Source organism: Otolemur garnettii, unplaced genomic scaffold (assembly GCF_000181295.1).
Source record: "Otolemur garnettii isolate 467f Iridium unplaced genomic scaffold, OtoGar3 scaffold00049, whole genome shotgun sequence".
Classification (NCBI taxonomy): domain Eukaryota; kingdom Metazoa; phylum Chordata; class Mammalia; order Primates; family Galagidae; genus Otolemur; species Otolemur garnettii.
In genome coordinates, this window is record NW_003852444.1 from 7,131,198 (window position 1) to 7,155,936 (window position 24,739).

A 24,739-nucleotide genomic window follows, 5' to 3' on the forward strand; every position below is an offset into this window, starting at 1 on the left:
CTATAATGGTTCCACAATCCCATAGGAAGTTCTAGAGAAGTAGCTGTCTCAAATAATGTGTCCATCATAATGTATCATAATAGCCTCCTCACAAATGGGTGTCTTAGAAACTAAGAACTTATTCAACTTCTATCAAAAAAGAACTAATAACTTTTAAAGATATTTTCTGCAGGAAGATGTACTGGGCAGGGAGCACGTGGCTGACTGCTGCTGCTGTGATTCTGGTTTATCCTTAGCTTGAGATTCAAAAACTTCTGTACAATTTATTTCAGATTCCTGAGGCATTGTTCCCTCCTCTGGACAGAAGACAACTGAGTGATTAGGATTCTGTCTGAACCCGGCGGGTGTTGAAAATTCATGTGAAATCTCTGTGCAGAAGCCCTTGATTCAATTTGGTTTCAATGTAAAGAGGCTTTTTCTTGGGTCTGTTTTTGGATGGGTTATTATCAGTGGCAGTTGGAAAATGTTCCAGGGTAAGTTTTGGCAATTTTAGTAGGAAGTTGGTAAAGGAAGCCATTGAGCGTCATCATATTTAAGTATTGGATAGCTGGCATCAGGACATGGTGATGGAGGTTTGTGCTTCACTGTTATTTAATTGAAGAAAAGGCAGTACTGAAATAAATGGCTTACTTGCCTTTTTGGTGGGGACATCTGCCACTTGTATGGCCTTTTATCTCTGTTACTTATTTGCATGGACCCCACTTGAGATAAAATCCAGGCAAGTGAGAGTGTCACCCAGCGTGAGTTTACTTCCCGATCCAGAGGTCAGACAAAGGACAACAGTGGATCACCAAATCAGAGTTATGTGTGGGGTTCACAGTGGAAAACCACTGGAAAGCAGCTCAGGGATGCCTCAATGACAAACTTTAATAAAGTCCCTGAGAAACTCAACTTCCTTGTATTCACTTATGCATTTGTGCAAAAATATTTGTTGAAAGCAACATAGGCCAGGCACTGTTGCAGGGGCTGGAGCTGCGAGGGGACGGAAGGGATGATCTTCTCAGGCTGTGAATTCACACTCGAAATTAATATTTGGATAAAAATCCCTCTGTAAAGTAAGGGCCAGTTTAAATTCTATTCCAAATTAGCTAGAAATTTACTATGTTATATCTAGATTATGATCGGGTAGCATCTTATGTTTGCATTGCTTGAAAGAAGTTAAGGCAATTTATTATTAAATCAGTCCTGGATGGAAAAAGTCAGAGTTTTGATGTTTCTCTGCCTTCTCTACAAAACCCAGCTCTTTCTATACGAGGAGCAAAGGCCTGGTTAAATTATCCTTCTTCATAAAACTCGATGTGCCTGCATAGGGAGTGTTACAAGGGGCAAGTCTTGCACTGAATCATCTAATAAATGTTAATTAAGACTAGGATATTTATATATTAATATAGGATATTTATAAAGCACAAAATGTAGAATAATTATAAGGATAGTCTCTGCAACATGAGTTAGGATTTATATCTTTAATATCTTTAAGTAAAAGATCTTGCAAACATTTGGCATCATCCCTTGGTTCATATCTAATAGATTGCAGATGGCTGCTACTCTGACTCTTGGGTCCCTTTTTCCATAGACAGAGGCTCAGCCTGCTAAGGTTGCTGTCTACTAACTGCTCGTGAGAGTGGCAGCTCTGGCTTTTGCTATGATGTTATTATCCAAGACTAAATAAGAAGGTATAAGGCTTGTGGAAACTGATGAATCACTAGGGTACTAATAATAGTAGCAACAGCAACGATATTATTTTTGAATACTTATTATTTGCCAGGAATGTGCTAACAGCCTTATAGTTACAGTTAATGTACCTTCTCATTCAGTGCTCACCACATTCCTGTTATTGGTCCCATTTTCACATCAGATAATGGTTTTTAAGAAGGTAACCTTAGAGTTCTCAAGGTCAAACAAATTGATTGATTGGAACTAAGACTTTTTTCTTTTCTATTTATCCTGATTTTACCCACTGTGCTATATTGTCTGAATATAATATTAAAGGGGATCACTTCCAGATGACTCACGTTTTTAAGGAGAGGAAAATTACGTGGTATTATGTGGTCTAAAAGTGACTCTGGGGAACCAAAGCATCTGCTCATTTCCTTGATCTACAGAGAGGTAGGCCTGGGTGAGAGATTAAATGAGAAGAGGCTTTTGTGGGTTGGAGAGAAACAGTGTGTACTAAGGAAATGGACTGAAAGGATGAAGAGGCTTGAGAGGATAAGGGAGGAATTTGACCCTAATAGATTGAAATTCTACAAAGGACAGGGTCTCACTCTGTTGCCCCGGGCTAGAGTACCTGTCATCAGTCTAATTCACAGCAAACTCAGAATCCCTGGCTCAAGTGATCCTTCTGCCTCAGCCTCGTGAGAATATAGATGCCTGCCACAATGCCCAGCTAATTTTTCTGTTTTTAGTATAGACAGGGTCTCACTTTGCTCAGGTTGGTTGTGAACTCGAGCTCAACGGATCCTCCTGCCTTTGCCTTCAAGATGCTGGGATCACAGGCTCGAGTCATTATGTCAGCTCAAAGAGCTATGGGCAGCATCTGTAAGAGAGTAGAGACTGGTAAGTAAACGAATAGCAGTGGGTGTTCAGGGAGTTACAGGTGTGCACAGTGTGACAAGGGCAGCTGTGGTCTGCAGGTCATTGGAAGCCCTCCCGAGTCACTTAATGACAGGTGCTCTTATTATGGGTCTTGAAAAAATATTCATGGCAGATTCGTGGGCGTTAAGTCCAGACCCATGAACTTCCATTCTGGGTAAGGATCACAATCACTGTGTTGCAGGAGAAATTAGTGAGAAGGTGGCAGGTTGAGGTCACCACCTCAATATGAAAGGGAGTTCACAGATGGCTGGATCCCTTTTAGGAAGCTTGAGAGGCTCCATGCAAGCCAGTTTTAGAACCCCTGATAGAGCACCTAAGTCAGCATGGGAGTAGCTTGTGGTAGACGCTGGCAGGGAAGCAAATTTATTTTTATCCAGGTTGTTAGTCTCTTCTATGCTCTATTAACTTCCTTGGCAAAATTTAATTTTAGAAAACTAATGGCAGTGCTGTTCCCCAGACTCCGAGGAACAGCTTTGTCATCCTCCACCTTTAGTCAGCCATTAATAGGACACTAATAGATTTTGACATAAAGGGACAAAAGTGAATTACTTGGCTTTCATTTGATCTCTGTGCATTTTCTCTCCCTCATGTTCGAGCTGTCTGTTTTCATGTTGTTAGTCGGTCTTGTAAAAGACCAGGTGGGGGAAGACCCTGGAGTGTGAAATGTCATGCCACAATCCAAGCTAGATAGCAACCCCACCCACCCCGAGGAAGCCCAGAAGTTTGTCATAAATATTTACAGAGGTCCTTGTATGTGCTGTAAATTGACTTCACTATCCTCCAATGCTATTGTTTGTTAGGCAAAACCCTATCTAGGGGAGCAGTTTTTAGAGTGATCGTTATAGTGATAATAGTTAATGTCCGTTGAGCACTCATAATGTGCCAGGCTTTATTCTAAGCACATCATATGTATCAACTCATTTAATTCTTATACAATGAAGTTAGTATGGTCATTTCCACCTTAGCTATGAGGAAACGGAAACACAGAGTTTTCTGATTAACCAGTAGTTGGAAGAAATTTATTGCAAATCCAGGCAATCTGACTTGGAGCCTGAGCTCTTAACCACTTGGCCATGTTGCCTCCCCTGTCTGCCTTGAGAATCATTCAGAAAGGTTTCCCATCATGGACTCTATGGCCTAATGCTCTAAAATTTGCTAATAGCCCTTAGCTGGGACAGTATTTGATAGCAGACAAAAGAGCAGATACTCTAGTTAGAAGCCTGGATTCCAGTCAGCTTCTGCTGGTGGGCAGTGAGAAGGAGTGTAGGTGCTGGGAGGAGGAGGGAGGTCAGAGCTGGAGAGTGAATGTGGAGGGAGGAGGACGGGCCAGAGTTAAGTGGGGCTTAGGGAGAGTCTTCAGGGACTTCTATCTTGCTTAGCTTGGGGATGAAGTGAGGCAATATGTGAATTTACTCGGGATCTATAAATTTCTCCTGAGGTCGGGAAGACTGGTGGAGGGCCAGGGCGCAGGTTAGAGTCAGAGGGCACGCATAAGTGACAACCTGGGAGGTGGAGGTGCATGGGCAGGGACCAGGTACTGATGCATGCTGGGAAAGGCAACGTGTTGCACACGGGGTAGCCCAAAGTCAGGGGAGCTCCCTGGGGCAGTGGTGCAGGGACTGGTTGGCAGTCAGCCTCCAAATCTTATTTCCCACATGGCAACTGCGGCTCTAGTGAGGTCTAGTGGAGATGACTGGAGCCCCTGCCGATAGATCTCCTGTTATCTCAGAAAAGTGTTTAGGAGGAGTGCTTCCGACCCTTGCCCTCCCACTTCTCTGTGACAGCGTGCGGGGCCACCACAGTCTAACGTCCCAGCTTCCCTTTCATCTGCTATGTTGGCAGGCAAATATTTGCTAATTTTAATTTTTGCAAACCACTACTTGGAAATAAATAAAAATCAGACTTTCTTAATTTGTGGGTAAAGATTGACAGAGAACATTGTACGGTCACTATGTTAACCCTTAAATTCTTCCTCCATACTCACATCTATTAATAATACCCAATACTTTTTGCTACAGTCCTTATTTTTCCTCTTTTCCTGAGTTATTATTTATTTATATTGACATGCCCCTGAGCTATATTATTTATTTTAAAATGTTGGTACTCAATGTAAAATGCTCCCCAGATTCCACCACCTAGAGATAACCACTTGGTACAGCTTGCTCAACACTTCTTTTCATACCCACATCCCCAAATTTCACAATTTACATAAAGGAGCTTATATCATATATAATTTTCTATGACTTTTTTTTGTGCTTAACAATATATTGTAGCCAGAATTCCCTCTAAAAAAAAACAGATCCACACACTCTTTTGTAATATCTGCCACGTGTCATCTTGCTTCCTTAATCACCCGCTTGATGAGTGTTTATTGATAGAAGCTGAACACCACATAGAGCTCACTGGGCTCTGCTAATCCATACTTCATAGCTCTGCTGTCAAATCAATGGGATTCTTCGTATTCATTGACTAGAGAATCTGATTTTCTCAGAGGAGTGTTGTGCAATAGAAAGAGCATGAAACTGATGAGTAAAGAATCCAAGACTCTGCATTGAGCTCTGCCGCTTAGTAGCTATGTGACCTTGAAATCCCCTCACCTTTCTGAACCTCACTTTCCCTATCTATAAATGACAGTGTGGGTATGCATTATATTTAAGGTCTGTATCTTAAATATAATATAATGTAACTTTACTAATTCATGGTCTGTATGTATAAATATTATGCTGTCAAACTGTATTTTCCATTCCAGCTTCAATACTCACATTGCTTTTATCCATCAATGCTTTGTCAATGTCCAGTGCAGTGCTAATACCAAACAGGCACCCAGCAAGCACACTTGGAGGGATGGATCAGCACAGCTATTGAATCTGTCTTCTCAAGCCCCTCCAACCCAAATATCCATCTGTGTGATTTTATAATGGTTTGGTTTTAATCCAGTGAACCTCAGACAGTTTTACCTGTCTACCACCTCTCTTTATAGTGTGTGCACTTACATGTACACTTTAAAATAGTCACAGTTTAAATCTGTGTGTGTGTATGAGAGACAGAGAGCAAGCGAGCGAGCAAGAGACCATGCGTGGGTGCCATATGTATTCTAGCTGGGTATGTCTGTGTTATTTTGGGTAAGTAGAGTGGGAGTTACTATACTTTGCCTTAAAATGAGGTTTATATGAGAGAATGAGATTAAATTGTTTTTTCATTCCCTCTTTCAGAGTTGCTATAAAATTAAATGAGTGTGTGCCCATGTGTGTGTGTTTAGGTGGAGGTGGGGAGGGATGTCCTGACTAGGGTTTTACAAGCATTACGCTCTCCTCCATCCCACTTTTGTTCTTCTTTCCTCTCTCCCCTTTCTCTCTCTTCTTTTCGTTCTTTCTCTCTCTTTCCTTCCTTTTTTTCCATTCTTTTCTTCTTTTCCGTCCTTTCCCTCCATTACATAATGAGTTGAAAAGTAATGTTATTCTTTCTACTTTAGTCAGTGGTGACTTTTATCACCACTTACTATAAAAAAGTCAGAAGTAAACCTCTAGTTGAGAAAATGCTCTCAACCAATAAATCTAAGTAGAAGGTAGTAGTAGTCAAGGGCAAATAAGGATTGTGTTACATGATTATGCTGAAGAATGTGTTGATTCATCGTGGTGGTGATGAAAGCTAAATTATTTCACTTAACTCTCACAGAAGATTGAACTATGTTGAAAATATTACTGAAGAAAATTCAAAGAGTCTAGTTATGAACATTCTGAGGATCAGTAGGATGCTTCAGAATGTTGGATGCTACAGTATTTGATTATTTAGTATGTGTCCTGAGTCAATATGGATTTGATTCTTTTAAAATGAGGTACACAGTTCATTCTCTTCCTAAAGTAAGTATGTGGTACCTATTTAAATTTTTTCCTTCATTTTGGGGTGCTCAGTGGCACCATCACAGGCCATCTAGCATTTATTTTAATATGCTAGAGCTATTTCAATCTCAGTCCTGTGCTTTCTGGAAACACAGTCTGCTTTTTAATAGTTTTTCCATCTCTTCTGTGGGCCAGGCGGCCACTGACAGCATTTGAGTGTCACAGGCATCTTTGCCCGTGGTTCATGATAACTCACCTCTACGTCTCATCGTTTTAGATTAGCTGCATCTAATTTATTATGCTACTAAACATATGATCTTATTAATATTTTTAATAAATTAATAGAAAATATGATATAAAACTGGTGTCCAAGGCCTCTTTCTACTTATTTCCATATTCTTACCTAAATTCCAGACGCTCTGGGTTTCTGGAGAAGTGTTTTCCAGGTAATTTTGGTATTCTGGTAAGGAGCCCATACTTCCGGTCTGAATGTGCACCTTTTCTTCCCCACATGAGGAGACCGTGTTTCCCCAGTCCCACCAGGTGTGTGACTGCCCATTTGTTTGTATCTGACCTCTTGGTTCTTGTTTTGCAGTCCCCAGTCTGTCCCAGATCGCCTGAGGATCCGGGTGAACAAAATCAGTTTACAAGACTATGAAGGATTCCACTATGACAAGGAGAAGCTCCGGGAGGCTTGTAAGTTGCAAGTGCCTGTCTGATTTCGTGTGATCAGCCTGTCTCCAGGCTGACCCTTGGCTTGATAGGTGAATTCATGAGTCCTTGTGCCTGAATATCATGGTTAGAGAAATGAAAAGGAGCCTGACTCTACCTAGGGAGCATTCAGTCCCTGAATGGTGATATGTGAGCTAAAGAAAATGGAACTGGGAAAGGACAGCAGAGAATAGCGTAGTTCTTCTGGGGAATGCCAAGTCCCAATCTCTTATTCACTACCTTACTGGTTTTAAGTGTTGGGTTTGCCTAAAATAAAAAAAGCAAAAAGTTGGTCATAACCACGTGGTATAGTAACATCCGGAAAACTCTTGAGGTAACACAGGTCTCTTTCTGGAGCCTGCATTACCAAATTATGTTCTCACCCCTCGTGTGGGTGTCTCTGAGTTATCCAGGAAGACACATCCATCACTTGAAAATATTATTCCATTATATGATGTCAGAGAAAGGCCCACAGGACACAGAAAGTTGTGATGTTTCAAATGACTCATTGATGTTGAGAAGTTATTAAAATCTGCAATTCCATCAGTGTATGAATTACTTCTCAATGTTGAAATTTTCTATATACTTCTTCAAATACATAGCTAAATGTTAGTCACCTCATCAGTCAGTATTTACTGGGCACTGTTGACATTCTGGTCACTATTTTAGATCACTGTCTATATCATGACACATGAGGTAATCGGGTAGAAGAGGCCAGAAGAGGCTAAAGCCGTTGAGTGAGTTAGGTATTCACATTCTGGGCTCCTTCATAATTGTGGGACCAACAGGAAAGTGCAATAAAGTCGGAGAAGATGAGGAAGACCAGTGTCCAAGAGAACAGGCAAGGATGCTGATAGGAAAGCAAGAGTTTTGTAGAGAGCCAAAGATGTATGAACCCAATCTGAAAATGGTCTCCAAGCGTGGACCTGCCTAGAGGGACAGAAGAGGCAACAGTTAGGACTAGCAGGGTTGACATAGGAAAGCACTCCTGGGGCAGTCACTGCTGAGCTCCGATTTCTGTGAGTGGGATCTGGCGTAAGCCTTAGTGGGGAGAAATCCTGAAATCCCAGGCCAGTCCCAGGGGTGAATGCCAGGCTTCGTGGGCCGTGGCTGGTGCTGAGAGAGGACCCATTTCCCTGGTAGCCCAATCCCTGAACCTCCTAGATGGAACCTCCTAGATGGCTCCACGCAGTTCCTCCTTCTCAGTTCTCTGTGCCGCCGCAGCCTGCTCGCCCCACTGCGCTGGTTCCTTAGCCGCCAATGCCTTTTAGTTTCTCCCATCTATCGGGCACTCTCACTTTCTTTAAAAGGAAAGTCTGAGCAGGAGGAGCAATTCCCCAAACCTCTACTTTTCTTCCTTCTGTAAACAACACATTGCATTTTCTAACATAAATGAGCTCATTAGTAGCAGACTAGCACGAATCTAATTTAACCCGTAAGTGATGGGCGTATATATTTCCAATGCAAGATGTAGCTACTTTACAAACTAAATTGACTTCTAGAAGCTACTAATTATAAAGGGCAGTGTTTTATGTTTTTTCTTGTTTCAAACTTTCAAAGAAATAGCTTATAGTTCTTAATATAAAAAATAAAAAAGATAATGGGTCTCAAGTGATATTTTTCAGCTTAGCATCAACTCAGAAGAAAGTAGGTTTGGAGTGGGGATGCATTTGAAATTCTTGGCTGAGATGAGATTTGAGACTTATCTGTGGCTTTCAATTATCTATTCTGCCTTTCCTGTGGCATTATCTATTCACTGTTGACAAAGGTAATTGTGATTTGAGGCGTTACAGGAAAATGACGTTTTCTGGCAGGTGCTTTCCTTATCATATCTCATGTGATAAAACTTCTATATGAAGAAACCTCTTAAATTAGGATAAGTAACTTGGCATAAGCGTAAGTCCAGTAAATTCAGAGGTGTCTTTGGGACCCAAAAGAACAAAGAAAGTCTCAAAAGGTAGAGGAATTATTCATTAGAATAACTGTAGAATCCCTTAGAATAGTCAATCTTGAAAATAAGTCCTCAAGACTTAAAGGCCCATTTCAAAGATCTGATTTGGAAGAAACAGCATATTAATTGGAAGTAAAGGTGACCCACCAGTCACTCTACTTTATGGGGCTCGTGCTTTTAACCTGTGGTTTTTCAGTGAAATTTGTCCTCTGAGGCTCTGATTTGCAATTCTTCACCTTCACTCTTGTCTGGCTCCACCTTCTACAGAACCACGGGAAGGCTGACAGAGCTCAAATCAAATATAAAGGCAAAACGCGGCTCATGTCCATGTGTGATGCACGTGCCAAAACTCCTATGTTATTGCAAAAGCATTAATTAAATGAAATTCACAGAACATATCAAGAGAGAGGTAAAAGAGGCTCTAGGAATGTGCTCTGACCCGCATCCCAGGAGAACCAAAGTAGTGAAGCCCTCACTAGGTCATTCGTTTACTGTTAATGGTCGAAGTCCAGACTAGAGCAGTCGTGTGTTACTTGGGTTAAAAAGTAGTTTCCTTTCTTGATGTTCCACAAATGACTCATCCCGGCAGCCGGTGGCTGTTTGCTATCACTGTTTTGTAGAACATTGCTCGTGTGTCTGGATCACTGTTCACATTAGATTAGGAGTTCAGATGCTTGTTGTCTAACCAAGTCCTGCTTCCCTCTGTAATGCAGGGCTCCCTGCTAGTACAGCACGGCAGCCCTTATAATTGCATATTTTGGTGTAAAGAAGATGACCTTACAATTTCCAGTTCTTCCCACCTCTCTTTCATTTAGCCCCACCTCACTCGGGGGAAGTCCCCTAATATAATAGCATGGGAAGAGTTAGTCTTTGACATTCTCGCCCTCATTTCTTTCTGGCAAATTTTGGACTTTATTAAAGCACTTAAGGAGTCTTCTTCACTGGACCTGATGTATCAACCCTGAAGATAGTGGTTCCGATTTGGAAGAGATGATAGTCTATTCAAATTCAGAGGGAGAATGTAAAGAGGAAGTGTCCATATTAAAATAAGAAAATCTTAAAGCAGATCTATAATAATGATGAGAGAAAATGACTCCCTTTACGCCCATAAATTGAATTAAATATACAAATGGGTCCTTAACAAAGCATGTAATCATATGATCTAGCAAAGATGGATCAGTTATTGAAAATCTGGTCTATTTCTAACCCTAGGAAAGATTCATTGACAAAGATTTATTGACATAGGATGACATGTCTATATACATATATTTGTCTAGAATAATTTGATATTGGCCTTAGCTCATCTCATTTAAACTGGTTAAACCTCACTTTTGACAGTAGAGTACTCTACCCTTTTGAATTGCCATGGTAATTCACATGATTCTCAGGCCTAAAACACAGTTTGAAGCCAACTAAAAAGAGATGTATTCTGTAAAGACAGAAGGGGGCTTATATGTGTGATATATCAAATACAGTGTTAATGCTTCCCCATACACGAGCTCAGTAGAGTGGATAAGATCTGCCTATATCTAATATATAATGTGAAAGATCTCAATATAGTGGTTAAAACTAATGATACTAGGCTCGTACCCAAGTTAAGTATTTAGTTAGGTATTTGCCCTAATGAAAGTTCCTTGTTTAGTGATTTAGTAGAAAAGTCAGAAATGCTTGTATTTGAATCTCATTTGCAACCTTGGCAAGTAATTTCTCTGATGATCAAATTTTTCATCTTTAAAATGAGAAAATAATTGCAAGCTCATATAGTGCTGAGGATGTAGTATAATCTTATATATTAATCCTCTGGTGCGAAATCTGGCACATTAGTTACTGTCTCCAAATATAATAGCCCTGATCACTGGGATGGCCGTTATTGGAGGAGCCCTCCCATCAACCTGCCCGCCAGTCTGCAGGACTCGATTAGGGGTTGACTTAGAGCAGTGGTTCTCAACCGTCCTAATGCTGTGACCCTTTCCATGCAGAGCTCTTCCTGGCTTGAGGCAGCTCATTTAAAACTGCTCATCCTACCACCTCCCAAGTCAATCCTCGCTTTCAAAACTAGGATCGAAAATGCTAATAAATGTCATGGAAAGATAATGGGAAGAACATGTATAACAAATAATCATCCCATTTACTTTTATTGTGTCTGTTATTATAAAAGTCTGCTGTAATAACAGGATGCTTCAATCTATGAAGCACGTAAAAGCTGCTGCCCACATTTGATGATCTGGCCAGATACCTGCAGATTTTCTTCCTTCCTCCTAACACTTTCTCTTAAGTGCACCATGTTATCTATCACTGATTTTTTTTCCAATAAATTTTTATTTTGGAATGAGTTTAGATTTACAAAAAGTTACAATGATACTACAGGGAGTTACTGTATACCCCTCCCTCAGTCCTCCTCGTTAAACACCTTACATTTGTCAATTATCAACTGTATATTGTCAAAGAAATCAACATTGCTATTCATACTTTACTATTAACTAAACTCCTGGGGTTTCTGTTCCAGATCCAATCCAGCACACCCCATTGCATTGAGTTGGTGTATCTCCCCAGTCTCTTGGTAGTTTCTCAGTCTTTCCTTTTTAAAAAAAATGACTTTAGTGGTGTAAGGGAATACTGAACAGGTGTTCGGTAGAATATCCTCCAATCTGGCTTTGACTAGAGCTATGGGTTCTTAGAATACCTGGAGTACCTTTAAAGTCCCAGGCTGTCAGGATTCACTGCTCACTGAGATCCACGTGACATCCCTGGTGATATTATCCTGATCATGTGGTTAAGGTAGATTTGCCAGTCTCCTCCACTAAAAAGTTGCTATTTTTTGCCTTATTTATTCTATTCTTTAGGACTCAGTCATTAAGTCTAACCCATTCTCAAAAGGAGAAGCAGTGATCCCTGGAGCTGTCATTGTTTCCAGTTTGCAGATCTGACCTCAGTGAACCTCAACTAGATTTGATAAATATGCCCAAGTGGTAGATCCGTTCCACCACTCGGGCATTTATATTTTCAGTAATACATATTCCCATCAGTTCTATGCCAGCTATGGTGCTAAATGTTAGGCACTGAAGGATGAAACTAGAACATCACAGTATGATTTATTCAATGTGTATTTATTGAGTGCTTACAGTGAGCAAACCGTGGGTTGAAAATATTAGAATTAGGCCCCGATTTTCGGGAACTTTTTTCTCATGTGTAAAGGACTATGGGAAGGCTATAGCAAAACCATGTACCTATTTTCCCAGCGTCACTTAAATAATGAAAGGAAGAGATAAATACATATGCAAGAATGAGAGCAGGGAGTCTAACTCTAATTAGCTTTGTGACCTTGGGTAACGTGTTTGTCTTTTTCAGGCTTCAGTTTCCTTATCTGCTAAATGCAGTGGTTAAACTAGGATGAACGTATTATATCCTAATAAATGTTTAGTTTTATAGAAATTATATAGGTTTTAACATTTTTTTCTCTGACATTGTTTCCTTAGCAAAGTTTCTAAAGCTCCAACATCACTCATAATGATTATGAGCATTAGAAAATGGTGTAAGTGCATTTTGCTTCGCAAGCTTGCTAAAAACACTGATTTTTTTTTTCCTATCGATTGCTCCATCTAAAATTGAATCTTTCCCCCTCATTTAACAAGTTGACAACAGGGCTGTTCAGGAGCGATTAAGCCTGGTCTGGTGGAGGCAGGCTTTCCAATCTGAAACCTGTCTGAGGAGTTAAATGACATCAGTTTGTCCTCTGAAGGACATCTTCAGCCTTCCTTTTGTGAGCGCGATTATGTTTATTCTTATTTTCACAAACTGTCATTTACCCAGAGTTTCCTGCTTGGTTTCTTTTACTATTTTTCCTATCTTTTGTCTGTATACTTATTTTATTAAAATACAGTAATAATATTGGTTAACATATATTGTACTATTGTTATGACGTAGGAGAACCCTGCACTTTCCTACCTGTGTCGTGTCATTCTCCCCACATCTCCAAGCGAGGGATAGTATCGTCACATATAAAGCGAGTGATACACAGAAAATGTAAGGGAACTGTCTAAGGGGCTGGCATTTTGAATGTTTATTGAGTCACTGTGCTTTCTGGTTCCTTCGAGTCTTACTTTGTATTTTCTCATATGATATCTTTAACAGAATAAGTAAAAATTTGTATTTTGGTATTTCACGATACCATTTCAAATGCCTTTAAAACTGACTTTAGTTTGCCGTAGTCTGCTTTGTTGACCAGTTTCTTGGATCTCCCTCCAATCCCAAACAAACCATCTATTAGACTGCCACATTGCTAATACTATTTCAAGTGATATAGGAAAGTACCTGCCCTCATAGAGTTTCTGTTCCAGTGGGAGAGACAGACACATGAAGAAAAAATATAACACGGCATCGAGTGCTGTAAAGGAAGAGAGAGCAGGAGAGTGCAAAGCAACCTGTCTGTGAGGAAGGGAGAGACTTTCTGAAGAGGTGACCTGTCAGCAGGGACCTGAGAGCAAAGAGCATGTGGATTTCTGGGGGAAGAGTGTCTCTAAGTGCTAAGGCCAAGCTTCCTTGGTGTGTTTAATGCACAGCTAGGAAGTCCACATGGCTGGAACCTGGGCAGGTGGGCGGAAAGGGTTAGAAGTAAATTTGAAGTGGTGGCAAAAGGTCTCCATGTGAAAGGGGCTTGTTAGGCCATGGAGAGGGCTTTGGGCTTTATTCAGTGTGATGAGGTATTGAGACTATTTAAGAAGGAGCATAACATGCCTGGATTTATTTTTAATAAATTGGGCTGCTGAGCAGAGAATTGACTATTGGGTTGCACAGATGCAAGACTAACACTGTATTCCACGTGATAGGTGATGGAGGTGAGGGGATTAAAGTAGCAGAGTTGGAGAGAACCAGTTGGATTCTGAATGCATCGTAAAGGTAATGAAGGATGAGATAGTGGATTAACTGTACTACTCACGAGCGCAGAATGATTCAAGATGATTGCCTCTGCAGTTTTAACCTCAGTGCCTTGGGAAACAGAGGTAGGGAAGATGAGGATTCATCAAAGGAGACCAAGAAGAGGCCTATAGTGAGCTAGGAAAAAGCAGGAGAGCTTGTTCTGTGGAAAGTAAAAGAAAAAAAAAAAGGTTTCATAAAAGAAGGAGCATAATTGTCAATGTTCCAGAGCGGCAGAAGGATACACAGGTGCACGCTAGGAGCCGGTGGTTGGATGCGGGTCGAGGGGTAGGTACCAGGGGCCTCGCAGAGGTTGTGGAAAACAGTAAGGTGAATAGAATGGGTTCATGTGCAAATGGGAGCAGAGGAGGTACCTCAGCACAGATTGCTGCTAGAGGCATTTATTAAAGGGAGGTGAGAGGGATAGTTGTTGGAAAAGGATGTAGAGTCAAAGGAAGATTTTCTAGTTTGTAAAATGCTATGGCCAGTGTGTGTCCTGATAAGGCCAGTCCCTGGAGTGGAGGAACTCGATGCAGGGGAAGAAGCCCAACTGTAAAAGCACTGCTTCTTGAGCAGATGGTGAGGCCAGGTCTGGTGCACAGTGGTGTGAAGGGGTGTGGGCAGCGGTGGGGCAGGGCCTCCTGAGAACAGACAGGGGTGCCAAGGAGCAGGTGCACATCTAGTAGATTGTGGATTTGGAACACGGTGTGAAGGGATGTGGGCAGTGGTGGAGCATGGTCTCCTGAGTATGGACGGGGGGGCTGAGGGGCTCATACACAGTGGATCAGTGGGTTGGTGCTGGGGGGAGGCAGAAGTTCTATTCTGATTACCTTTATTTTCTCAGTGAAACTAGAAGCAAGCCTGCTAACTCTAGGTAGGGTGAGGAGGGTATTGATGTTCTGGAAATGAGCAGAAAGTCTGACATGGTCAATTTGTAGAATGAGACAGTGAAGGGCCTGGGAAGAATTGCTGAGCAGCACTTTAGAAATGGATTGTTGAATTCATTGGCTTTTCTAAGGACATAGACCCTCTCTGCCAGTTTCTGGGAGTCTTGGTTAACAGACGAGTATTTTGTCTTTCCAGTTGCAAAGGACTCTGATGCCAGGGGAATATTGAGCTGGAAGATGATATTATTGTTAATATAAATTTGTTTCTTATCTAATTCTGTTTACAACCCAAAGCTTTGCTTTGTCTATAAAAAAATGTGTTCCAGAGCTATGCTTTGTTAGAAATTAATAATGTAGGTCTCAGCCGAAGAAATGGGCCTAAAGTATTGATGATGATATTTGATCCTTCTTTCCTTGCTAGAAACTTTACCTTCACTATAAAGATTTTGGTAATAAAAGCAATCAACTGCAGGTACATCCGTAAGTCTTGCCGAAAGGAATATTTTTCCTTTTCACTGGTTTATCTTAGGTAATATATATTTTCTTTCTCTTTCTGTCTCTAAATTTCTTTCTCAAAATAGTGGCTAATTTTTACTGCTTGTAAACCAGCCTAGTCCTAGGATTACAACCCTGGGATATAAGTTGTGATGGTAGTGAGGTTTCCTTTTGAAGACATTCTTCTAAGGTCCTTGTATAAAATTATTACTTTTTATTTATCTTGTTAATGAGTGAGTGGTACATAGTCAGTCACTGAAGTCATGACTATTATATTTAATGAGGAATACTCACACCCAATATTGACATAGTTACAGAGGGCTATTGTACATACCCGGACCATGTGCATTATCCCAGGACGCTTAGATTCTGATCGTCTCGTACAGGGTATATTGGTGCAGTAGGATTTTAATAAGAGATTATATATTTTAATACAATACAGTTTCTAGTATACAACCTACTTTATTTTTATAAAGGCACAGCTATGCACTTATAGAAATGTGTGATTTGAAAGAATTGGGGGTCATGGTTCTTGTCATTGGCTGAGTTTCAAACAGACTGGGGTTGAGTTTATGACCCAGAGTTTCACTGAGGATTTCTCAAGAGGGAGCCACAGCCACGCAGGACAAAGAGAGTAGGACTGGGCAGAGACGGAAGCCAGGGTTTGATATAGTCTCAACAGAGGACTCCTGCAGGAACCTTTGAGTCTGGCATAGCCATTACAGTTGCCCCAACTGACATAAGGGCTATTGGAAATGGGTCAGGCCACCCCTGGGAAGGGATATATCTTGAGTGTGGTAGCTGCTTTCCCAGAGAGGGACTTGACTATGAGTGATCAGCAGACTTCCAGCAGCTGGGGGATGAGGGCCTCAGTCTCAGCATGGATCTGGGCAGGGCACATCAGTTCCAAAAGCACAGTCTCAACTGTGTAACTGAGCACCTGATCTTTGAACTAAGGCCAGGAGGGAACGACCCACATATCAAAAATCCTTGAGTCCACTCAGTCATCTCTTCATTTACCAATCATCTGTTGAATACCTCTTGTGTATCAAGCACAGTTCCAGGTACTAGGGATTCCACTTCAAATAATGCTAGACCCAAGTTCTCCTCATATCTTTTGACCTGACCTTCCTGCTATTCCGAACTCATGGAAATGGAATGTAAATTCATTACTTATTCAGAAGTGTCCTAATTAGTAAAGTAAAATGAAAACCTAAAATGTGAATTCTTTGTTTTTAATGTGATGTCTTTAGAAAGGTCAGGATATTACAGGGGTACTCATGTTTTGGTTACATAATTGTCTTTTCTACCTTTTAAGTTGAAAATGTAAGTGTGCCCTTCACCCGGGAAGTGTGCATCGTACCAGTCAGTTTACCCCACTCTCCTCCCCGCTCTCATCTACTTTATTTCCATACGTAAGTTTTGATTAACCAGTTCCAATTTCATATTCAGTATATTTGGTGTTGTTTTTCTATTCTTGTGATATTTCACTTAGAAGAATGGTCTCCAGTTCCATCTAGGTTGTTAAAAAAATACTAGATCACTACTTTTTTAGAGCTAAGTAATAGTCCACAGTGTACATAAAACATATTTTATCAGTCTACTCATATATTGGTAGGAACTTTAATTATTTCCACATCTTTTTAACTGTGGATTACGCTGCTATAAATATTCAAGCGCAGTGTCTTTTTTATAAAATGTCTTTTTTCCCTTTTCTCCCAGACCTAGTAGTGGGATTGTAAAATGCGAATTCTGACCTTTTCTTACAAGTTCTCTTTGGCATGAATTATTGCCAAGCCAAATATTCTCCATTTGGAATTTGAGTAAATTGGAAATAGAAATCTAAATGCCAGGCGATCTAAATTTCAGGCTGTTATTTACAGCTGACACTATATACTCAGTGAAGAAATCTTCAGAGTTTGAATCTCAACAGGATAAATATTTCTTGTATCTTCATCCAACTTATTGGTAATGATATTGAACTAAACAGAGCTAAGAACAGACATGTGAGCTATTCTGAAAATAACCTCTTTGCAGGCTGACTCAGAACTGCAGTCTGCGTGCAATTTTAGTTACATGGGTAAGATCTGCAGGCCGTTCCTAGTTCTCACTGGTGGAAACCACTCCTCCTTAGTATCTCTAGGGTTTCCTGAATCACTGGTCCCCTGCTGCTCTCCTGGAGTCACCCATAAGCAGAATTAGAGACATCCCTATGATGTCAGGTGCTAGGGATATGTTTGTTTGTGACTGTCCTTTTTCAGATCTCTAGGTGGCAGCTGTCTATGTATATCTTGTGTACTCATTTTGCTTCCAAAAGAGACTTGGGGCCCCTTCCACTGCTTTGAGGACATCTTTCCGTCATTAATTCTCCACATGTGTCCAATCAACTCAGGGTAGTGTGACTGAATGTGTCCCAGGATCTATTTGTTGGTGACCTTGCCCATCATCATATAGTATGATGCACAGTATCATGTTTAAATTCTGAAAGAGATTTGGACCAGGGTCTCTAATCATCATTTTAAGTGTTTTTGTTTTGAGTATGACTGTGAAGGTTTGCTTTTGGACATTTAATATTTCATCTTGATTTTCACATTTGTAAGGCTGGCCTGGCTGTGTAGCTCAGATTCCAACGTCACAGTTGAATATTTGTTCTCTCTCTCCCAAATACATGAGCATTGGCGGTAAGTTATTCATAGGGGTTCTTCTCTGTGTCCAAGAATTTTACAAATATATATTTCCTGATGATGTACTTGAAAAAAAAAAAAAGTTGCATTGTTTCTTAAGGGCTATTGTGAAGTGCATGCTAGGACCTCACGTGAGAAGCTTCTATCATGTTTAACACTAGAAATACATTCCAAGAAATTATATGAATCATTTCATTGTATTATAAATACAATGATATAATTCCATTGCATGTGACATGAGGGATCTTTGAAATGTAATTTCCTCTGTCAAAAATAGGCATTTACATCATTGTTGGTAAACGTCCATGTTAAGTTGGAGGGGATGACATTTCATAGCACTGTTTGGTCTGGGCCCAGACCTTCGGGCCCTCTGCCTGTGTTTTCTCCTGGATTGCCACTGGTAATATGTGAACCACAGACATCAGTCGGAAAAACTGGAGCAACTGCAGCAGTATCCACGACTGGGTCGCATTCTCCAGCTTACTCCTTTCTTCTGTGTTCAGACCACTAGGATTTCCCATCTCCTTTTTCCCGTAGGGTTTTCTTTCTCAGTTCTGCTTTTCCATCCATCATGTTGTGTATACTGATGATGAAAGAGAAGGAGAGGATCTCTTACCCACTGATTGCTGGGGCGTTGTGGTCTGAACTCTGAGTTTCTAGGGAGCCTTGGTGCTCCCTTGTCCCTTCTTTCTCTGGGTTTTGTTCTCCAGCATTCAGAATATTCTTCCTCCAGTGCTGAAGGTAACACATTCTAAACTCAGAAACCCTTTGTCCACTTAACTGCACGTTACAGCCTCTGCTGCCTCTTTGCTCTCTTGCTGTCTCTCCAGACTTACAAGCCATGTGTCTCCCATGGTGTCAGGTATGCGAGTTGCGGGTTATAACTCCCATGACCATGCAAAGCAGCTCAGAGTCGCTCGCAGCCCCCCAGCAGTTAGTCTACCAGATTGTTCAGTGATTTTTCTAAAATATTGTCAGAGAAAAACTGATTTTTTCTCAGATTTTTCAGTACTAGGACCAGCTAGTGGACAAGGACTGGAGGATATTGAAAGGAGGTTGGTTAATTTATCAGGCCATCTTTGTTTGCTAACTGTCTCTGATTGCCACTAACTAGTTAAGCTCCTACCAGCTCTGTTCCCCAGAGCTGGGGACATAGGGCTATCTATTCAAAATGATGACTCCCAGCTCTTTGAGAAGCACATTTCTGAGTTGTAAAACTGATAAGAAGCTGGGAGAAGATTTATATCTCCAAGGGACAGAGTAAGAATTTACAATTGAAAGTTTGCTAAGGTAAAAAAGCTCTCACAAACAAGAAATCAGGGGCCTATGGCCAAGAAGAAACCAGTCTAAAAATCATCCAAGAAGAGGGTAACATGAAGGCTGTCTTCGTCAATGTAAATCAGAAACCTTTACCATCCGTTGGGAACCCTTTAGTATCTACTCATCCTTTTGAGAAGAAAGTCTGAACCTCTTACTATACAAAAATCAAGCTTCTGGCCTCAGCCTTATCCCTTTTTACTCTGTCCTTACCCACCTTTCTAATTCCTAAACTTTTTCTTCTTTTCACCTTGGTTTCTTAGAGTGTGTGGATGAGGTAAGATGTATTTAGATGGTTTCTGTTGTCGGAACTACCTTATGTTCTTCGCTTGAGAGACAGCTCCCGTTGGAAGTACGTCTGGGCCTGGGGGACGTGTCGTGCTGCTAGATCATAAACGTACTATTTGTCTGTGAAGAATACTGTTTCACAGGTATCAATAGGATGTTTTAATGTACTTCTTTTACTCCATGTCTGAACTCCGTAAGGGCAGGTACCGTGTCTTAGTGTATTATATGCCCAATTCTCAGCAGTAGAGTTGTCCTGGGCACCAGAAAGTCCTTAAACCCTGTTTGCTGAAATGATTAAGTGAATGACTTACAAACCCAAAAGATATTTTGGCACAGTTTGTTGTATGTACAATACACATTTTCCAAATTAAATGAAAATGCAAATCTTGGATTGCTGTTCAAGATTATAAAGGCCATAAACATTCAAGGGAATTTTTTAAAAAGTTTACTGCATGTTCCTTGGGCTGCCTTCACAGGTATACTATCATTAAGGTGACCAGATGTCCCGCTTTTTAACAGTTTGTCCTGCAGGAGTCCCGATTTTTGGAAATAATGCATGCCAAGCTAGGGAATGGAGGGACAATGGGAAGGGAATATACAGTCTTTGGCTCTTGAAAAGGTTAATGTAACTCCATTTGGGAATGAAGAGATTAACGTAACTTCATTTGGAAATGAAAAGGCTAATGTAAACTCCCTACTCCTCTTCTGAGCAAGGTTGCCCAGGTGGACTGGCACCCTACTCCTTTGAGCCACAGGCGCTGCCCTATACATAATTTTTTTTAATGTATTATATTTGTAAATTGTACTTATATTGAAATTAAAAATATATATATTACAATACTATTTTTGCATTCTGTGAAAATTTTTGTTCCTCCATATAGATCAAATTTTTAGTTAAGAACCCCACCACCCCACCGCCCCATCCCCTCACCCCCGTCAATGGTGTCCCGCTTTACTAATATTAAAATCTGGTCACCTTAACTATCGTGATAAACACCAGAATTTGATCTGTTATTCAAAACCCTCATTTGTACAGAAACTGCTAGTTTCTAGAAAGCATGCCTCAGAAACCCTATTTTTAAATAGAAGACAATGGAAACTACATAGTTTACTTTTAGCTTGTGGGTGACATTTTCAATAAAGTATGGACAGGACCCAGGTGAGCTCAAGCTAGGGAATCCAAACCCTAGGATGGATTACTTTTAATCATAAGAACCAGGGGTTGTGAATCCTTTGATAAACCCTGGGCATGGCATGACAGAGGTCTTAGGATGTTATGTTTCCTTTTGAACGCTAATATGCCCACTAGTCACCCCTTGTGGTTTTAGGTGAGCAGTGGGCAGTTAATAATGACAGGCTGTTGTAAAATGGATGTATGGCCCACTGTGGGTAAAAATTGGATTGAAATACTGTATGGTCAACTCATTCTGTCTAATCGTTATCAGCCATCAAGTAAGAATTTTAGTTCCCTGGTTACCTTGATGCATTTGGAACTAATGAGGTAAAATGGAAAGATTCCACTTGTCCTTAGCATCCTCCCTTAAGGCTTTCTTCCTTTATTCCAGTTTCCTGCCTCCACTCCTTGATTTTTACTTTTAATCTCTTATTCCCAATGACCCTTTGACTTCCAGAACAGTGTTAATGCTAAGGTGAAGGAGGTACTGTTTATTTTTCTGTCAGTATTATCTGATATCCAGCAAAGTGTCTGTAAGAAACCCAGAAGAGTTCCTTTCTCTTTTTATCTTGATTTTTTTTTTTAAATTAGTAGACTTTATTTTTAGAGGAATTTTAAAGTTTACCAAAAAATGAAGTGGAAAGTACGCAAAGTTCTGTATACCAACCCACTCACACAGAGTTTTCCCTGTTGTGCTTTTGTGTTAGTGTAGTACATTTGTTGCTATTTGTATATGTGTGTGTGTGGGGGGGGTATCCTTCCAGATAGGTTTTTTAGGGGTGCATAACAGTTGTGTTGTATCTTATAGGTAGGGTGAGTGTGATGTTATCATTGATGATACAATGCCTTATTGTAATGGAAATCCACAGTTTACATTAGGATTTACACTTGTGTTCTATAGTTCAATGTTTTTTCACCCATATGTAATGACACAAATCCACGAATACAGTGTAATACGGAATAGTTTGATTGCCCTAAACACACCCTGTGCTAGGCCTTTTCATCTTACCCTCCTTCTTCCCAAACTCTGCCCACTGTTGACCCCTTTCTTTAGTGTCTCCACCATTCTGCCTCTTCCAGCAGGGCCTATAATTGGAGCCACACAGCATGTAGCCTTTTCAGATCGGTGTCTTTCACTTAGCAGTATACATTTACAATTCCTCTGCATCTTTTCATTGCGCAATAGATCATTTCTTTTCATTGCTGAATAATATTTTGTTCTACGGACATATCACAGTTTATTCACTTGTCTGCTGCAGGATGCTTCGGTTGATTCTAAGTTCTAATAATTATGAATAAAGATGCTATCTATAAACATTTGCGTGCGGATTTTTATGTGGACATAATTTTCAACTCTGTTGAGTACATACCAAGAAGCTTGATGCTGGACTGTATGGTAAGAGTAGAAGCTCAGTAAGTTGACCATGCAAACAGGGCAACATACGGAGGTAGTCAACATAAGGAACTAGGCCTACTGCACTGATATGTACAAGGGGTGTGTGCCTAGCCTATGAAAAGTGGGTCAACTTAAGGAGATGGTCAGTGTAGGGAAGTGATCAACTATGGAGGTCCTACTGTTTTTAGCTTTGTAAGAAACTGCCAAGCTATCTTCCAAAGTGGCTATTTTGTATTTCCACTGGTCATGAATGAGAGTTCCGATTGCTCAACATTCTCCCCAGCATTTGGTGGTGTCTTTTTTTTCTTGTGTTAGCTGTTCTAATAGGAGTGCAGTGGTATCTCAGCATTGTTTTAATTTGCACTTCTGTAATGACAGATGCTGAGTACCATTTGATACACTCATTTGCTGTCTCTACCTTTTCTTAGTGAGATGTTGTTGAACTCCCTCTCTTATTATTGAATTTTAAGGGTATATTTTGAATGTGAGTCCTTTATCAGATATATATTTTGCAACAACTTTTTCTCTACTTATGGCCTATCTTTTCACTTTCTTAACAGTATTTTTCACAGAACAGAAGTTTTAATTTTTATGAAGTCTGGCTTACCATTTTTTTTATGGTTTGTGTTTTTGTTGTTCTATCTAAAATGTTATTGCTAAACCTAAGCTTACCTAGCTTTTCTCCTATCTTATTTTCTAAAGAATAATTATGTTTTCAGGCTGTTGGCATCTAAATACTATATATGGTTGATAAAAAGACAGGAAGTACTTGACATAAACTCAACTAGTCATATCAAGAAACCTAAAATTGACACTTAAGGAAATGTCAGATTTTTAAAAATGTCTACCTGAATATTGTTAACACAAAATACATTGATTCTAAGATTATTATCTATATTTTGATGGTTTATGAAAATGTTAAGTGCTCTTTCTTATTTTATGACTTTTTAACCCTGTAGTTATGTTTATTGTTCTTTTCAGAAAGTGATAACTTTTTTTAGCCTTAACGGCCTCTGTGTTTCTGATATTTTAATGCACATATTTAGAATTTAAAACCCAATCTTTGCAAACTTCTGTGATTTCTGAGACGGTCATCTCTAAGATATCACACCTTCTTTTAATGATCCCAATCCAGGTGGTTTTGCTGTGTTTTAACTAGGTAAATGGCCTCTGTTAGCTGCAGTTTTATTTTAACAGGAATTATACTATCACAGCAAAAATGTCAGATAATTAAATCCTTTTTTTTTAATTGTTAAGCTCTCAGCTCTTTATTTCCGCAGTGATACATTGTTGAACACATCATAGTACCTTGCAGAAAATTGACTGCTGTGAGTTTTCTCCTTTTTTATAAATCCCATTATAAGTTTCACATGGACTTAGTGTGGAAACTGGGGCTTTCTTGCTTTGGCTCCGAGGGCCTTTGCTATGTCATGAAGCCGCTGGCTGCAGTTCCCCTCATCTCCTTCCTGGTTTGGATGGTTCTTTTATGTACATGCCTTAGTGTAGGCTCTCACCTAGAGGCTTTGGTACCGTACACTGTCTGCCATAAAAGCACTCACATATGGTCTGCTGAAATGGGTTTGAAGATTTATGAATGATCAGAACATGTTGATAATAGAATTTGGAACAAAAAAGTGGTTCAATTCAACAAGGCTCGGAAAGGTAACTATAGGATGGATTTGCTGTTCGTATGTGCTTTCTAGGCATGGACCTAATCTTCACAGTAACCCAGAGGGTAGGTACCGTGATTTCTCTCAGTATTTAGGGCCTTCAAATACTGTATTGCAAAAGAATCAAGGGTAAGCTAAGCTCACTGAGCAATCAAAATGATCAAAAATGTCTGTAATTATCAGTTTTCTCTGTATACTTACTTATCAGGGATAATTAAACATTAAAATGAATGGTATAAGAATGGTTACATATATCATAACAACACTATCATGTTTATAATGCCAAATGCCAGCCAGACTGGAAACTATTGTTTAGTGAATGCTATATCAAAACTCCCTGGGAAGCATCTTTGGATATCTTATGCATCTGATGTGATGAACTTTTCACACCTCCAGTGAGAACATGGGTTTTGTTGTTTATTTAATTTAACTGTCAATCAATTCTTCAGTTCAGTAAATTCTAATGTAAGGATTTTAATAGTAAAGCACGTGGTTTTCTGTAACATTTCTGATTAACATCTGAGCTACTCTTGCCATCTCTATTGTCCCAATAACAATTCACATCTGCTCACAACTTCACAGTTGCATTTCTTTGTAAAGTAAGCTACACTCACTTTAATTCTGTGAGTCCAAAATTACAGACGCAGTTATAAGCAACACTGCATACAGATTGAATAAACTCCACTAGTGATCTGTCAGTTCTTCAGAAGATGGCCTGTTGGAAAAGTCGGGGAGTGAGGAGCCTTTACAAGTGATGCTACTGCTGCCACGTGAAACCTGAAAGTATGTCTGACTTTGCTCCTAGTTTCTGCCTCTGT

At 40.1% G+C, this 24,739-nt stretch overlaps 1 protein-coding gene across 1 annotated transcript in view; it reads left to right on the forward strand.

The window, feature by feature from the left end:
• Positions 1–24,739, forward strand: part of DGKI (diacylglycerol kinase iota) — a 419,366-nt gene that overhangs the window by 296,149 nt on the left and 98,478 nt on the right. The window contains exon 21 of the mRNA XM_023514207.1: positions 7,030–7,130. Coding sequence (XP_023369975.1) covers positions 7,030–7,130 — 101 coding nt within the window. The remainder of the gene's footprint in view (positions 1–7,029; positions 7,131–24,739) is intronic.